Source organism: Phacochoerus africanus, chromosome 11 (assembly GCF_016906955.1).
Source record: "Phacochoerus africanus isolate WHEZ1 chromosome 11, ROS_Pafr_v1, whole genome shotgun sequence".
Taxonomy (NCBI): domain Eukaryota; kingdom Metazoa; phylum Chordata; class Mammalia; order Artiodactyla; family Suidae; genus Phacochoerus; species Phacochoerus africanus.
The window spans coordinates 130,213,623-130,231,483 of NC_062554.1; the positions used below are offsets into that span (position 1 = coordinate 130,213,623).

Here is a 17,861-nt window from a genome sequence, read left to right on the forward strand (position 1 = left end):
CCTTAACCCACTGAGCAAGGCCAGGGATCAAACCTGCCTCCTAATGGATACTAGTCAGGTTCATAACCCGCTGAGCCACAATGGGAACGCCAGTCCTGGTGGTTTTAGAGTTTGAAAGCCCAGGTCACCTAGCTGAAGCGAGGACCGCAAAAACCTTTGTCCTGGGGGCTGGAGTTTTAGGAGGGAAGCATCAGGGGCAGAGAGCAAGAGAAAGAAAAGCCCTGGCTTCCACCTTGCCCTGATCCCCTCCAGTCTGGCAGCAGTACTTCCTCTTGACTGAACCCAGTGGGAACCCAGACTTCAGGGCCAGTCCAGTGACCCAGAGCTGAGCAGGAGAGGCGAGGATGGAATCTGAGAGCAAAGCCCAGGACTAGGAGTTCCCGTCGTGGCTCAGTGGTTAACGGATCCGACTAAGAACCATGAGGTTGCAGGTTCGATCCCTGGCCTTGCTCAGTGGGTTAAGGATCCGGCGTTGCCGTGAGCTGTGGTATAGGTCGCGGATGCAGCTCAGATCCCACGTTGCTGTGGCTGTGACGTAGGTCGGTGGCTACAGCTCCGATTAGACCCCTACCCTAGCCTGGGAACCTCCATATGCCGTGGGAGCGGCCCAAGAAATGGCAAAAAAGACCAAAAAAAAAAAAAAAAAAGCCCAGACTAGCACAGCCCAGCCTCCACAACCTGGCCTCTGCCTATTCCTAGGACTATCCTTTTCTTCTTTTTTATTTTTTCTTTTCCTCTTTTTGTCTTCTCTAGGGCCGCTCCCACGGCATAAGAGGATCCCAGTCTAGGGGTCTGATCGGAGCTGTAGCTGCCACCCTACGCCACAGCCACAGCAACGCGGGATCTGAGCCGCGTCTGCGACCTACACCACAGCTCATGGCAATGCCGGATCCTTAACCCACTGAGCAAGGCCAGGGATCAAACCCGCAACCTCGTGGTTCCTAGCCGGATTCGTTAACCACTGAGCCATGATGGGAACTCCTTTTTAAAATTTTTACTGACCTATACTTGATTGGCAATGTTGTGTTAGTGTCAGGCGTGCAGCACAGTCCTGCATTTATACCCTCTGACTGTCTCCTAACGACCCCTTCATCGGTCCCCTCCGGCCACACTGCCTTCTGCTTGGGTCCCAGCCTGGGCCTCTATGCTGTGCCAGTGCCCTCTGCCTGGGGTGCAGGGCATCATGACCCTCTGGTCCTCAGGTCTTAACTCACAAGCACCTGCCATCCTGGGAGCTCCCCGTCAGCACCGTGGCTTAGTGAACTGACTTTTCTCTGTGGAGATGCTGTTCAGTTCTTGGCCCAGCACAGTGGATTAAGGATCAGCATTGCTGCTGCTGTGGCATAGGTGCACCTCCAGCTCAGATTCCATCCCTGGCCCCAGAACTTCCGTGTGACACAGGGGTGACCGTAAAAGGGGAAAAAAATAAAATACAAGTACCTGCCATCCTAAGGCCCCCACGATCAACACTTCCCCACAGCTGCCCTATTACTCACTCTCACTTATTCTTATTTATTTATTTATCTATTTATCTATCTATCTATCTATTTATTTATTTATTTATTTATTTATTTATGCTTTTTAGGGCCACACCTGCGGCATATGGAGGTTCCCAGGCTAGGGGCTGAATTGGAGCTACAGCTGCCAGCCTACACCACCGCCACAGCAATGAGGGACCTACACCACAGCTCACGGCAATGCCAAATCCTTAACCCACTGAGCGAAGCCAGGGATCCAGACCTGCTTCCCCATGGAGACTAGTCAGATTCGTTTCCACTGAGCCACAACAGGAACTCCCCTGTTCATATTTATTTATTCAACTCTTTGTGTACCAGTAATGGCCAGGCACTGTTGGAAGCACTGGGATACGCAATGAACAAAACACATGAGAATGCTGTCTCCATGGAGCTTACAGTCCAGGGCAGAGAGACTAAAAAGAAATGAAAGTCAGAAGGTGGTACATGCCTGGAGTTCCCGTCATGGCTCAGTGGTTACGAATCTGACTAGGAACCATGAGGTTGCAGGTTCGATCCCTGGCCTTGCTCAGTGGGTTAAGGATCTGACATTGCTGTGAGCTGTGGTGTAGGTCGCAGACACAGCTTGGATCTTGCATTGCTGTGGCTCTGATTTGACCCCTAGCCTTGGAACCTCCATATGCCACAGGAGCAGCCCAAGAAATGGCAAAAAAACAAAAAAACAAAACAAAACAAAAGGTGGTACAATGCCTGGGAGAAAAATTAAGCAGCATAGGGGGGATGAACTGGCAACGGGATTTGCTGTTTTAACAGGGTGCTTGGAGGGGGCATCCTTGCCAAGGATTGGGAGAAAGACCTGAAGGAGGAGAGGAGGTGAGGCATGGAGAGACCCAGGAGGAGGGGACGGCCAGCGCAGAGGTTCTTCGGCTCAGCATGTTAAAGCTGAGAGTCAGGGAAGGTGGGAGCTGAGGGCAGATCCTATAGGGCCTTGTAGGTCCCTGGCTTTGGAAGGATGGGAACAGAGGAGTGATGTGATTGGACTTTGTTTAGCAGGCTCTCCCTGGCTGCGGTGTTGGGACTTGACCATAGCTGTGGCCACAGGAAGTAGAGAGGACCCGCTCGGAGGCCACTGAAAATAATTCATGAGAAATGCTGGTGGTTTGCACTGGGGTCCTGATGATGGAGGTGATGAAAAGTAATAGATTCTGAATAATTGGCTGACTTAATTTATAGTTTTTTTTTTTTTTAATCTTTTTAGGGCTGCACCTGCAGCATATGGAGGTTCCCAGGTTAGGGATTGAATTGGAGCTGTAGCCGCTGGCCTACACCACAGCCGTAGCAACACCAGATCCCAGCCGTGTCTTCGACCTACGCCACAGCAACGCCAGATCCTTAACCCACTGAGCGAGGCGAGGGATGGAACCTGCAACCTCATGGTTCCTAGTCGGATTCGTTTCCGCTGTGCCACAACAGGGAAGAGGTGGGGCGTAAGTGGAAGTGGGGGAAAGGGGGATGAGTCCGGGTTTTGGCCAGAGCAAAGGAGAGAATGGAGTGTATCACAGTGAGAAAGACTGGGAGGGGAGCGGCTGTGGGATAGGAAGATCAATGGTTCCACTTTGAACCAACACGAATCTCCTGCCTCCTTACAATGTGCCGGAGGGTGTTCCAAGTACTTTACATCTGTTGATTCAGTTAATCTTCCCAGAACTCTATGACTATGTAGTAATATTCCTATCTTACATGTAAGGTAACCAATGCACAGATTAAATAAACTTCCTGAGATCATAAAGTCAGTAAGACTTAAAACCGGGCAGTCTGGTCACAGCTACCCTCTGCTGCTGCAGTGTGGTCGGCCAGTGGAGAAGTGGCTTAGGCACCTGGATGTGTGAGCCTGGGCTCAGCGGCGAGCTGGAGGCTGGAGATACGCATTTGTATTCACTTTCGAAGTGTGTTAGATTCCTAGGGCTGTCATACCAAAATATGCCGAAAACTCGATGGCTTAATATAACAGAAGTGAATCCTCTCACAGTTCTGGAGGCTAGAAGTCTGAAATCAAGGTGTCAGCTGGGTCACACTTCCTCCCAGGCTCTGGATGGAATCTTTTCTTGCCACTTCCTAGCTTCTGGTGGTAGCTGGCAATCCTTGGGATACTGCCCATTGCTTGGCTAAGGATGGAGCTTGGCCTCCTGAGCCATGACCTGTAACCAGCAGGGGAATAATTAAAGCCACCTTTAATTATTTAAAGCCACCTTTAATTGCTGCATCACTGCAATTTCTCCTTCTGTCACCATAGGGCATTCTCCCTGTGTGTCTATCTTCATATCATCTTGCATCCATCTTGTTGTAAGGTCACGGGTTATAATAAAGGGGTCACCTTGCTTCGTATGACCTCATCTTAACTAATGATATCTGCAACAATCCTGTTTCCTCATAAGGAAATTCTGAGGTACCAGGGAGGTGGGACTACAATATATCCTTCCTTCCTTCCTTCCTTCCTTCCTTCCTTCCTTCCTTCCTTCCTTTCTTTCTTTCTTTCTCTCTCTCTCTCTCCCTCTCTCTCTCTCTCTCTCTCTGTCTTTTTATTAGGGCTGCACTAGCAGCATATGGAGGTTCCCAGGCTAGGGGTCCAATCAGAGTTATAGCTGCCAGCCTATGCCAGAGCCACCACAACACTAGATCTGAGCTGCGTCTGTAACCTACACCACAGCTCATGGCAACACTGGATCCTTAACCCACTGATCAAGGCCAGGGATTGAACCCACAGCCTCATGGTTCCTAGTTGGATTCGTTTCCTCTGCACCACGATGGGAACTCCTACAATATATCCCTTTGGGGAACACAATTCAACCCATACTAGGAATCCTTAGGGTAGAGATGGTTATTCAAGCCATGAGACTAGAGGAGACCATTCTCTCCGCCCCTAGGAAGTGAGTAGAAAGATCCAAGACCTCACTGGAGGACGGCCACCCTTTAGAGTTGAGAGGATGAGGTGAAACCAGCCAAGGAGACTGGAGAAGAGGCAGCGAGTGGGTTGGGGGGCAAATTGGGAGTGTGTGGCATCCTGAAGGCAGGGGAGGAAAGTGTAGTGGGGGGAGGGTGGGTGAGCTGAGTCCAGTGCAGCCAGTGGGTCAAGAAAGGGGAGGCCAGGAAAGTGGCTGTCTGATGTGACAGCTCAGAGGCTACTTGTAACCTTGATAGGCACCCTTTCAGTGGAGCGGAGAGCATAGAAGCCTGGTTGGTGTGTGTTCCTGTGGAGAAGGGAGGAGAGGACGTGCAGACAGCAAGTATAGCAAATTCTATTTACACGTTCATGGTCTGCGTCTTGGCTCTCCGGTGGGAAGAGCCACAAGAGCAAAGACCTTGGAGCATCCTCTTCATGTCTGTGTCCCAATGCCCAGTACATTGCATCTGTTAAACCATGTCCAATATTGTGTTAGTGTCTCCTTCTAATGTGGGAGCCTGTAATTTTCCAATTTGGTCACAGCAACAGGAGTAGAGAGGAATGATAGGGCTGGACTAGATGTCTCTGGTTCCTTCCAGCTTTAAAATTTTATGCTTTGTGTGACTTGTTCTGTCACCCCCCCCACACACACCCACCTTCTAGTGATGCAGCAAGAAATTGAATGAGTTGGTTGTTGTTGTTTGTTTTGGCAAGCAACTCTTCAATGAAATGGCTGGAATAAGTGTCCCATTCATAAATTCAACAAATATTGCTGGTGCCTATGATGTGTTAGGTACCATTTATATTGTCCTGTTTAATAGATGTGAGAGCAGAGGGCCTGGGCTGGCGTAGGGTGGTCAGAAGAGGTGGTGGAGGCCTCTCACTACTAACACACTGGAGGGTCAGGGTGCTCTGATGTGGTTGCCGCTCCTGTGGTTGCCACCGAGGAGCGAAGAGGCCCTGAATGCAGGGGTTGGCAGAGCTGCAGCTGCCCAGGACACAGAGCAGCATTCACCAAGGCATCAGCAACTTCTCTCTGCTTCACCACGAAGCAGCCCAGGGCGGCCACACAGAACCGCTGTTCAGGCAGTGGGAGGAGGGGGCCGTGCGGTCCTGGATTCGCCCGCCTCGCGGTAAACATCCTATATTCTCCATCACATTCAGGGCAGAAGGCTTCTGCTGCTGTGAGGCAGGGCAGATGCATTCTAAGGCGAACAGAGAAGGGCCCAGAGTATTAACAACACCTGCGGGAGGGGCTGAGCCTGGGCAAGAACCTATTACGTCCTGACTCCAGTGTCTGTCCCAGGAATAATGGAAAGAACTTGGGTTCTGTGTTTGTTCTTGGATTAAACAACCACTTGTTCATGGCCTTCTCCCCATCTTTTCTGAAACGTGTTACCTCAGTTTCCTCATCTGTAAAACGGAGAGGAAAATGCGCTCCTTACATGGTTCCTCGCAGGATAAAAGGCGTAATTAGTGCGTGAAAGTGCTTTGTAACGTATAAAATGCGCTCCCAACATTTACGATGGTTAAAAACCACCGGGCAAGCTTCCTCTTGCAGTTAAAGATAAGGATCCCGTCTGACTTGGCCCTCTTGCTCCACTTTCTACTAATTTTCTCCGCCCTTCCCCCTCCAATAAAGAGAGGAAGCAAGAGACGAAGAAAGCACGTGCGTCTAAGCGCGGGTTAAGCCTGCCTCTGGGTAAAACGCAGGCTTTGCTGCCGCAGGAGTGCCGAGTGCCCCCTTCAGAACTACATTTCCCAGCAAGCCTTTAGCGGCCCCAGCGGCGGCGGAGCGAGGCGCCTGCGCCGAGTACGGCCCCGCCTGGTCTCGAAGCCCCTCCTCCGAGCCGGACTCGCCGCTCGGAGCCCGCGGGTCTGGGTGTTGCAGCGGCGGAGCTCCCGTCTGTGCTCCCCGCGGGCTGCAGCGGACTCGGGTGTGTCTTAACTCCGCTCAGTGCCATGATCCGGCAGGAGCTCTCTACGTCCTACCAGGAGGTACAAGGCGGTTGGGGGGGATGGGAAAGTTTCCTGTGGGCCGGAGCGGGTCCCCGGGGGTCCGGGCTTCTGGGCTGAGGGGGGCGTCCGGGCGGGCCGAGCGCGCTTCCGAGGAGCGGTGAATGCGTCGGGTGAGCGGTCCTCGCGTGCCGAGCTGCGGCGGAGCAGGAAGGAAGCGGGGCGCTGAGCCTCCTCCGGATGCTGCCGGCGCTTGGCCGAAGGATGGAGCCGCGACCCGTAGCCAGCAGGTGAATGATTAAAGCCTCGTCGGACCCAGGCACCAGCACAGCGGGCCAGACGGGCCCCGCGGTTGCCCCGAGAACTCTGTTTTTTTTTTTTTTTTTTTTTGCAACAAGTGGAAGCACCCGCGTCCTTCTCCCAGCTGCAGCCCAGGCGCGGTGGGCTTCAGCCCCCTCCCGGCGCAAGGCCTCGTGGCCGCTGCAGCTGTTACCGACAGGGAGAGTTACAGCCTGTCTGGATGGCAGCTAACTTTGAAATGTGCTCTCCCCGACAGAGCTGCTTCTCGCCCCGCTCCGTTTCTCTCTGCAGGCTCACCTCCTCTCACGACCGTAACTCCCACTTTCCAGTTCTTTGTCTCTGGTCGGTCCCGAGCTACGCGCAGCGGTTCCAGCTCTTCCCTCAGACCAGCTCCTCCTGACTCTTGCTGACACTAGTGAACTGCTCTCCTCCTCCTCCTCCTCCTCTAGGGCCCCAGCCCTTGGTCATCTCTGGTTATCTTCCCTCCTGTGCGCCCCGCGCGCCGCTCCCCTCTCGTGCTAAGTTCAGGCAGTTCCACGTCCTCAGCCCTCAGGTTTGTGTCCCCGGGTCTGCGTTACCGCTCCCTGTGGTGTCCCCGTGCTGTGCAGATTCGTCTGGGGGCCCTGCCTTGATCCCAGAAGCATCCCCCCTCCCCCACCTTTTTAAAAAAACGTCGAGTGTAGTTGATTTACAGTCAGTTTCTGTGGTAAGGCACAGCAACGCAGTCATACATAGAAATGCACCCTTTTTCTCTTGGTATCTTCCGTCAGGTTCCCTTTTACGCACACCTGGTGCTGCCCTTGGTCTGCTCAGAACCGAACCAACCGAACAGGCTTTCACAGCCCTGCAGCTGTGTCTTCTTAAAAGCTACAGCTTCATCCGCTCCTCGCCCACCTGGGTTCTGGCCCACCCCCCGGAACTCTTCCTTTAAAAATGTGCTCCTGCTATGCCTGTGCTCACACTGTTTCTTCTTTTTTAACCCACTTCTCAGGCTCCATGGATTCAAATTCCCCCATTATTCAAGGAGGGATCTCACATCCCACCTGCTCCCTGGAGACTGGCTTCCCAGACACGTCTCACGTTCTGCCGGTCCTTCTCATGGGAACTGCAGCTGCCTTGATCGGTGCTGATCAGTGTTGATGAAGGCTTCTGCCTGTGTGAATGCTCCCGGTGTGGTACATAAAGCAGACGGCTGAGCGCTGTGGTGGGAGGGGAAGCCAAGTTGGAGAGAGAGGAGATTTGCCTCGGGTTTGCCATTTTTTTTAGTGTAGGGCCTGGGCTGGAATCTGACTCAGGACACATTTCTGTATTTCTCTTACCATTGCCTTTATTCACAAGGAGCCTGATGGACTTCAGCCAGTGCCATGGGTTCTGTGGCCCCTCGATTCTGCAGTGAGGGAATCCTAGGGAATGAGCTGTGTCTTTCTCTGACAAAGTTTTCAGGTTTCTCGGGACTAGAAGATGGTAGATACTGGAGCTTTGAAGTCGTCAAGCCCACGTGGCCACCCTGGCTCTGCCGCTTGCCGTTTGTGTGGCTTTTGTCAAGTCGCTTAACTTCTCTGAGCCTCAGGTTTCTTCACCTGCAAAACGGAGGTAGTGGTAGTCCCTGTCTCCCGGGGCTGTGAGGACTAGATGAGCTGGTGTATATGGAAAGTGCGTGGCTCAGCGCCGGGCAGGGTGACTCCTCAGCGGATGCTGGCTCTTGGTAGCAGGGTGTGGGCAGTTCCTGCTCTTGGGGAGCTTTGGGGTCCCGGTTTACCGGACCATGGCCTGTGCCGTCCACACGTAACCTGCCTTGTCTCCTTACCGAGCAAGGCTCTGAAAATATTTATTGGATGTAGGCACTTATCCTGCTTGCAGGGCAAGGCCAGGGGTGAAGTCACTTTGTATTTGGGGTCCCCTCTGCCTGACTTCTTCAGTGGCCAGTTCTGAGGTCCCCTGTCTCTCACCTGCATCAGAAGAAGGAGGCCTCCTGAGCTTTCTTGCTGGGATCACTTTGTGAGTGGGTCCGGCTCCGAGTTAGGTTTCTTTGCTGAGGGGAGGTTTTGGCTTCGCAGGATGGGGCATTTGAGAATTTGGCCAGGGCCAGGCAAGCAGGTGGGCTTGTTATGACGATAGGTAGGTAGGAGGGGAACTGGGTTAGGAGCATGTTAGGGTTGGGCTGAATTTGTTTGGGGCTTGGGTCAGGGGACTTTGCATCTTCCTTTCCTTTCGGCCAGCTGGAGCCCTGGGGACCTCTTTGTCTGTGTTCCCACTGGGGGCCTGTGTCACATGGTGCCTTCTCTAGCCCCCAGCCCTCTCTGACTTGTTGGTTTTCTTTTCTTTTGGGCTTGGAGGTCTTTAAACTAGAGGTTTCACCTGACTCTAAAGGGCAGGAGTGGAGACATGGAGAGGGAGATGGAAGAGTACTGGGTACTTGAGAGCTTTATTTTAACTCACGTCTCTTAGAGATGAATTTTTAGTGAAAATGTCTTGAGACTTTAGGCATTGACATTGTGAGCCTAAGAGAATACTTGGGAAATCTCAGAGTTCCTGTGGTGGCTCAGTGGAAACAAATCCGACTAGTATCCATGAGGACATGGGTCTGATCCCTGGTCTTGCTCAGTGCGTTAAGGATCCGCTGTTGCCGTGAGCTGTGGTGTAGGTTGCAGGTGCGGCTTGGATCTGGTTGTGCTGTGGTTGTGGTGTAGGCCAGCAGCTGCAGTTCTGATTCGACCCCTAGTCTGGGAACTTCCATATGCTGCAGGTGTGGCCTTAAAAAGAAAAAAAGAAAAAAGAAAATACCTGGGAAATCTACCTATTCCTCCACCTCCCAATCCAGTGTTCGGTCCTGTCTGGACGCGTGGCCTGATCTCTGGCTGTCTTTGATGCTGTAGAGGCTGGTGGTTGTCACTCTCTCTAGTTGACAGGTGAGGACTCAGAGGAAGTGAGGGAGGTTGCCTGCTCGAGGGCTGCTGACCAGCACCCGGCTCTGGGACGGGCGCCCTCCCCCCTCTGTTCTGCCCTTGGCAGCCTGGGTCAGTGGCCCTCAGCTCTGACGCGAGCTTCACGGTTCCCTCTTGTCTTGCATTTCCTCCTTCTTTGGGAAGTGGTTGAGATCATGGCCTTTGGAACTAGACCTGCTTGGATGTGACTCCTGGCGCCGTGGCCGTGGACGTGTGTGGGTCAAATTGTGTTCCCCCCACAGATACGCCAAAGTCCTAATCCCCAGCACCTCTGAAAGCGACCTTATTTGGAAATAGGGTCATAGCAGGTGTATTTAGTTAAGATGAGGTCATGCTGGAGTAAGATGGGCCCTAATCCAGTATGAATGGTTGGCATCCTTATAAGAAGATTGACCATGCGGAGACGCAGAGGCTCCACCGAAGCAGAGGCGGAGGTTGGAGGCTGGCTGCATCTGCAAGCCAGAGAATACGGAGGAGTACCTGGAGCGAGAAGAGGAGCTTGGAAAAGGTTCTTCCTCACAGCCCTCGGAAGGAACCAGCACTGCCAGCACCTTGCTTTCAGCTTTCTAGCCTCCATACCCGGGAGGGATATGCTTCTGTTGCTGTAAGCCGCCCGGTTTGCGGTGCTTTGTTATGGCAGCCCTGGGAAACTAACATCTAGGGGGTGACTTGAGTGTTCTGAGCTTTCGCGGGCTCATTTGTAGAATTGGTTTGACACATCCTACATCATATGATTTGTGTGTGTGTGTGCGACAATGAAGTGAGAAGCAGCTTCTGCTTTCCCAGTCTAGTCCAGAAAAGCACAGCTCATGTAGCTGACTTCTTTGCCCTCTTTGTTCCTCCCTTTAGCTGAGTGAGGAGTTGGATCAGGTGGTTGAGAACTCAGAGCAGGCGGACGAGCGGGAAAAGGAGACGGTCAAAGGCCAGGGTCCAGGGATCTTACCAGGTAAGTGGGTTCCGAGCTGGGGGTGGAAGTGCGGGATAACTATGCTGAGCCACGGCGGCAGCTGGAGGCCCTGGGCCAGGTGCCTTGCCAGCTGGGTACCTATGTCCCTGCCCCATGTCAGATCTCAAGCGTGGCCCTTATTTTAAAGCTGTGCATATTTAACCAGCCTTGGACAGAGGCTATATCCCATCTGCTCTTTTCTGTCATCTAGTTTGTGTCAGTTCCTGAGACCTGGGTCCAGGACACAGTGACAGGGCTTTGGGCCTATGTTCATCTGTTCCTTTTCCCCTAGGAACCTCTAATACCCGGGTCACTAACCAGGGCCCAGATAATGGTAGGCGTCATCCCCAGACATCAGGGCCCTCCCGTTTTGCCTCCCACTTGGGCGACCAGGGTCCTGTCAGTGAGGGCCATCTTGGAGAGCCTTGGCGGGATGTTAGGTCCTGTTGACCTTATCTTCCTGCTGCATCCTGCTCCTGAGGCTTCCGTAATGTGATGCTTTACATCTCAGGCCACGCCTTCCATCTTCCTTTGCAGTCACCTCCGGCTCTTGGCTGTTAAACGGTCCTCAGAGGCCCCCTTTGCTTAGTCCCTGGAGGGTGACTTCAGCAGGTGCCTCTGCTGCTCAGTCACTGCTTGCTCACATGTGACTGCCATGGTTATATCTCTGGCCCAGAGGTGACCTGCAAGCTCCAGACTTACACATCCTGCATATCCAAATTCTCAGGTGATGGCTCTGCCTGGATGCCGTAAATGCCACATGTCCAAAATGGACCTCATGGTCTCCCACTGCCAGCCTGGCCCTCTTCTAGTGTCTCCTGTTCCCGGGAACAGCACCATCACCATCCAGCTGAACCTCGGAGTCATTCTTTTTTCCTTCCTTCCCTGCTTCCCCTGTTTCACTGCTTCTTAGCCATGCTGACTTTCTTTTACTTTGGGCCTCACTCTCTCCCACCATCAAGCCTTTTTGTTGCTTTTAATTTTAATTTTTCAAAGTGTTTTATTAAAGTATATTTGAGTTACAGTGTTGTACCCATTTCTGCTGTACAGCAAAGGGACCCAGTTGTACACACACACACATATATGTGTGTGTGTGTGTATATATATACACATTCCCTTTTTTATATCATCTTCCCTTATGGTCTGTCCCAAGAGACTGGATCTAGGTCCCTGTGCTGTACAGCAGGACCTCATTTTCTCTCCATTTGAAATGGAAGAGTTTGCACCTGCTAACCCCAAGCTCCCAGTCTACCTACTCCGTCCCCCTTGGCAACCATAAGTCTGTTCTCTATGTTTGTGAGTCTCTTTCTGTCTTGTAGATAGGTTCGTTTGCCTTTTTGTTGTTTTATTCCTGTCTGGAATTCTCTTCTGTCTCTGACCTAGTTAATGCATAATCATTCTTCAGCTTTTGGCTCACTCATCTTTTTCCTACAAAGCCTTCTCTGACCCCTGGTTAGATCACCTCCACCCTCCAACCCTGTCACTCACAGCCTCTGCACCTCTCTTTTGTGGCTGATGGAATGGTACCATATCTGTGTTTGCCTGATTGTTTGATTAATATCTGTCTGTTCTCCTAGACTGTAAACTCTTCCAGGGTAGAGACTAGTCCATTTTTGCTCCCACCCCAGCCCTGGCCATGCAGAAAGGAATCGCTCATTGAATGAATGAATGCATGGAGCCCTAGCTTCATGGGGGGATTGTGGGAGGTGGGATTCTGCTCCTCTCGATGCCCATGTGTGTAGGGAGGGGAACAGGCTGGGAAATTCTGTGATTGTGCCTGATCCTTCGAGAAGACTTTGTAGAAGGAAGGAGGCAGGAAGGGCAGCTAGTGTTGCCTGACTGCTTCCTCTGGGCCAGGCTCTGTCAAGCCCATTGCCCATTTAGTCCTCACAGCAACCCCGTAGTCATTCTCCCAGATGAGGCCCCGAGGCTTCGGGAGATTCAGTGAAGTGTGGGAAGACTGTGGAGCTGGTCAGCAGACAGGTTAGATCAAGCTCTGTTGGAGCCCAGACTCTTTCTATTGCACCCGTGATTAAAAAAAAATATTTCCAGCATCTTTCTGAATGAACCCAATGTGTAAAAGGTTGTAGCCTGACCACCCCCCACTCACCTCTCTCGGAAAGGTGCCGGGGAGGGGGGGTGCCATTTAAAAGCCCTGTGCTCTGATTTATATTGCTCCCATAACAAGTTACCACAAACGTACTGTCTTAAACGTCTGACCGTCCCAGAGGTCAGAGGTCCAGAATGGGTCTCACTGGGTAAAATTAAGGTGTCAGCAGGCCCGAGTCCTTTTCTGGAAGCTCCAGGGGAAACCCATTTTAGCGCCTTTAGCAGCTTCCTGAGGCTGCCCGCATTCCTTGGCTCAGGCCCTTCTTCCATCTTCAAGTCTGTCTTGAGTCTTTTCCTGTGACACCGACTCCTGCCTCCCTCTTCCACGTGTAAAGAGCCCTTGTGATTCCATTGAGCCTGCCCAGAAAATCTAGGGTAGTTTTCCCGTTTTAAGGTCACACGATTATCAACTTTAATTCCATCTGCTGCCTTAATTTTTCTTTGCCATGTAATGTGACATATTCGTAGGTTGTAAGATTTAGGATGTGGGAGTTCCCATTGTGGCTCAGAGGGTTAAGGACCTGACGTTGTCTCTGTGAGGATGTGGGTGCAGTCCTGGCCTGGATCTCATGGGGCTGGGGCGTGGGCCACAGTTGCAGCTCTGATTCTGCCCCTGGCCTGGGAACTTCCATATGCCACAGGTGTGGCCATAAAAAGGAAAAAAAAAGATTTAGGTCGTGGCCCCAGTCAGAGGAGGATGGATGGAGGCAGCAGGAGGTGGGGGGGAGGCCCCGACCTGGAAAAGTGAAGTTTCCTTTTGTGTTTTCTTTGATAAATAAGTGCCTGGCAAATTAGGGAGTGGCTGTGATGACCTTTGCCCTTAGGAGCCTGTCTTTTTTACCTTAGATTCCTGGGGCCTCTGAGCCTGAGATTAGTCAGAGCAGGAAGCCAGACCTCAGGCAGAGCCAGTGTTGGGTAGTTCCATTGACCCGCAAGAGCCTTCCCTGCTTGGGGAGAACTGCGGGGTGCATCTCCTCTTTAGACCACGGACAGTCCAGTGCTTGGCAGTCCACTTGGCAGGTCTCTGTCGTGACTTGGCCTGAGTTCGATGACCCGGTTTATAACCTTCAGAGCTCATTTCCTGTCCCCGAGTCCTTTAACAATAATGAAAATGATGGCAATGATGACGACGGCTGCCACTGATTAGGTGCTTTTCTGCCTAGTTCAGGTGCTAGCCTCTACTAGGCCTGGGTAGGGCCTTTTTTTAAAAAAAATGTTTTTAATTAATTTTTTTTTTTGGCCATACCCTTGGCATGTGGCAGTTCCTAGGCCAGGGATGGAACCCACACCACAGCAGTGACGCAAGCTGGTGCAGTGACAACGCCAGATCCTTAACACACTGCACCACAAGGGACTCTAGGACTTTTTATATATACTTCATCACATAATCTTTATAACCCCTCAGTGTGGGAGATGGTTAGTCCTGGTTTATAGACGGGGATCTGGGTCAGAGTGAGGTTAAGAGCTGTGCTCAGAGATAATGAGTGGCAGGGCTCTAGGTGAAGCCAGGGCTGTCTCTGAATGTATTCTGACTCTGGCTCAGCTTGTCCTGGATATAGGATGGTTCCTTGCTCCAAAATCCTCCCCTTCCTCCACCGGAGTCACTCATGGCCCCTTCACCTTTATACCAAGTGCTAAAACCACACAGAGGATGAGTGAGTCATGGCTTGCTTCCAGGACAGAGAAGGCAGGCTACCCAGAGCAGTGCTTACTGCCTCTACAGAGCCTGCCCTGAGCAACCTAAGGGGGCCCTTGTCTCCCTGGCACTTGCTTTCCTAGCATTCAGTACTTTTTAAAAATTTCTCATTGGAAGATAGTTGTCTTACGATGTTGTATTAGTCTCAGGTGTACAGCAGAACGATTGTTATACATATATCCATTCTTCCCATGTGGGTGTTTTTTGGTTTTTGTTTTTCTTTTTGTATTTTCTAGGGCCGCATCTGTGGCATATGGAGGCTCCCAGGCTAGGGGTCTAATCAGAGCTACGGCTGCCAGCCTATGCCAGAGCCACAGCAGCGCCAGATCCGAGCCGAGTCTGTGACCTACACCACAGCTCGCGGCAACGCCGGATAGGATCCTTAACCCACTGAGTGAGGCCAGGGATCAAACCCGCAACCTCATGGTTCCTAGTCGGATTTGCTAACCACTGAGCCACGACGGGAACTCCCCCATGTGGGTTATTACAGAATTTCGAGTAGATTTCCCTGCGCTATGAGTAGGTCCTTGTTCATTGTTTTATGTACAATAGTGTGTGTGTATTATACCCATTCTCCTAAATTATCCCTCCCCCTCCGGGGGTTCCCCTCTGGTAACCGAAGTTGGATTTTGAAATCTGTGAGTTTGTTTCTGTTTATAAATAAGTTGTTTGATTTTTATTAGATTTCATGTAATAGGTGATCTATATGATATCTTTGACCCGTTTCCCTTAGCGTGATAATCTCTAGGTCTGTCCATGTTGTCGCAGATGGCATTACTTTGTTCATTTTGATGGCTGATATCTCATTGCATATCTGTACCACATTGTCTTTATCCATTCCTCTGTTGATGGACATTTAGGTAGCTTCCATGTCTTTGCTACTGTAAATAGTCCTGCAGTAAACATTGGGGTGTATGTTTCTTTACGAATGACGGTTTTCTTCAGATCAGTACTTTCCCTTTGTAGCATTCGGCACTGCTGAGAGGTCACATTTATTGACTATAATTCTTTAATTAATTGTTGTCAACCCCTTAGCCCTGCCTGGAGTCCTGTGGGGCACAAAGGTTTGTCCCTTCCCTACCCTCATCGTAACTCCAGTGCCTAGAAGGGTGCCTGGCCCACTGTGGGTGTTCAGTGTGTATTGGTTCCCTGGGAGGAGAGGTGGGGATTTGGAGCAGGAAAGCATCTCATCTAAGCCTACTTGAATGAATGAATGAATGAGGGCCAAAGAAATGCTAGGGACCAGTGTCCCAGGAACAAATGGATGAAGGAGGCAGGTTGGTGAAGGAAGTGGGATTAATCTGAAGGAAGGGTGAAAGGGGGCATGGCCAGGACGCACGTAGAAGTGGATATAAAAATAGAATGTTTTATTTGTTCTTTTGGCTGTGGCATGTGGAAGTTCCCGGGCCAGGGATCGTACCCACGCCACAGCAGTGACCCAAGCCACTGTAGTGACAACCATGGATCCTTAACCTACTGTGCCACAAGAGGACTCCAGAAAATAGAATGTTTTACAATCGGTGGGTAGCACAGTGTGGTTGGAGCAGAGGGTTGGTGAAAGAGGCAGAGGGCGATGGGGTAGGAAAGCCAGCCTAGGTCAGACTGGAGGGTTTTAAGTGTCAGGTTTGGACTTTATCTAGGGAGCAGGGAGTATTCAGAGCAGTAAGAGGGACGGAGTGGGCATTTAAGAAAGAGCCATGTGCTGGTGGGGGGGCTGGATTAGGGTGAAGTGAGGCAGCTTTGCCACGTCAAAGGCTGAATGAAGGCTGCTGTGATCGGCTGCTTTGATGTGGGGGAGAAGGAAGACTCGAAGATTCTGAGGTTTGAAGCCAAGCGAATGGAAGAAGAATAACATACGGAGACAGAGTCTGAAGGGCGAGGGGCTGGAAGAGAAGATGCTTGTCTGCTGCGGGCACAGCAAGCTTCAGTGGATGGGCTGTGTCTGGGTGGAGCTGGCCCAGAGGCAAGCAGAGGTGCAGGGCTGACAGGAGGGGAGGCGAGGACCGGAGTTGTGGATGTGGGCGAGGTTCTGTAGGGGCCGGTGTAGGCGCCTGGAAGAAAGCCAGGGACACAGAATGTGGAGTGAGCAGGAGAGGCTGAGAAGACCAAGCCGGGAGGCCAGAAGAGGAGGTGGGGCTGGAGGTGAACGGAGCACCGGCACCTGGGAGTAGCAGGACAGGAGGGCAGTACGAGGATGCTAGGCATTTTCCAGCCGAGGTGCAAGGTAAGCACCCAGCATTCAGGGCTACGTCCCCAGCGTTACTCAGATAAATACTTCCATGCTCTAATGCACGAAAGCCTCGTCTGTTCTCTCCTCTCTATCAAGGGAAGCACAACCGCTTGCTGTTCTTTTTCAAAGGGAGAGAAGAGACTGGACATGTGAATTGAACAAGCAGATTACTACATGAGAGTTACAGTTACATTGAGAGAAATACTTGGTTAATTAGTCATTAGAATCCGTTCTTCATGGAAACATCCGTATATTAATAGAATAGACAAAGATAAACAACCAAAGAGGAAAAAAAAAGGTGAATTGGACCTCATCAAAATGAAAACCTTTTGTGCATCAAAGAGAGTGTCTTATTCTGCTGTTTTTCTGGTGGGCTGATCTGGTCAGAGGGACTTAACTCTCTATGTTCAGTGTTGTTAGGGCCAAATTCAGAGATTCAGTTCCCAAAAGAATAGCGATATCCTGTAAATAATAGATTTTCCTGGTGTCGCACTATGTCACTATCATTGTCCAGTTCCACTTTTTACTAGTAACTCTGTCATAATACAGTGACAAATCTTAATAAATACTAATAATGTATTGACGCATTAAGAACATGACAAAGATAGTATCAAGAAAGTGAAAAGATAGCCCACAGGGTGGGAGAGATTGTCCAGTCTTAGATCTGATAAGGGGCTTATATTTAGAATGTGGGAGTAATATTGACAAAATATTTAAAAATGGGCAAAGAAGGGTTCCTGCTGTGGCACACTGGGGTCATCAGTGTCTCTGGAGCACTGGAACTCAGGTTTGATGCCCGGCACAGGGGGTTCAGGATCCTCAAGTTGCCACAGCCGTGGCCTAGGTCACAACTGGGACTCGGGACTCGGATCTGATCCCTGGCCTGGGAACTCCATATGCCATGGCGTGGCCATTAACAAAAAGAAAAGAAAGAAAATAAAAATGGGCAAAGAATCTGAATAATATTTCTCTAAAGAAGCTGTGCAAATGACTGATAGGCACCTGAAAAGGTGCTCGGCATCCTTAGTCCCGAGGGAAATGCAAATCTAAACTATGGTGAGAGACTGCTGCACACCTGCAGGCATGGCTGCAACCAGTAAGCTGACAATAAACACGTTCGGTGAGGATGTGGAGAAATCAGAACCCCCATATGTTGCTGATGGGAATGGAAAATGGTGCCGCTCTGTGGAAAACAGTCTGGTGAGACTGTATTTAACTCAGAAGGTTAAATATAGAGTTTCCATATAACTCAGCAGTTCTACT

The 17,861-nt window shown here is 51.0% G+C and overlaps 1 protein-coding gene across 3 annotated transcripts in view; it reads left to right on the top strand.

Annotated features, from left to right (window-relative positions):
• Positions 1–6,253: 6,253 nt before the first annotated feature.
• PACC1 (proton activated chloride channel 1) overlaps positions 6,254–17,861 on the top strand; it is a 32,106-nt gene continuing 20,498 nt past the window's right edge. Inside the window, exons 1-2 of one of the 3 annotated variants that reach the window (XM_047752837.1) lie at positions 6,254–6,414; positions 10,467–10,563. In XM_047752837.1, coding sequence (XP_047608793.1) covers positions 6,379–6,414; positions 10,467–10,563 — 133 coding nt within the window. In that variant the 5' untranslated portion in view covers positions 6,254–6,378. The other 2 variants (XM_047752836.1, XM_047752838.1) reach the window with 2 other exon arrangements.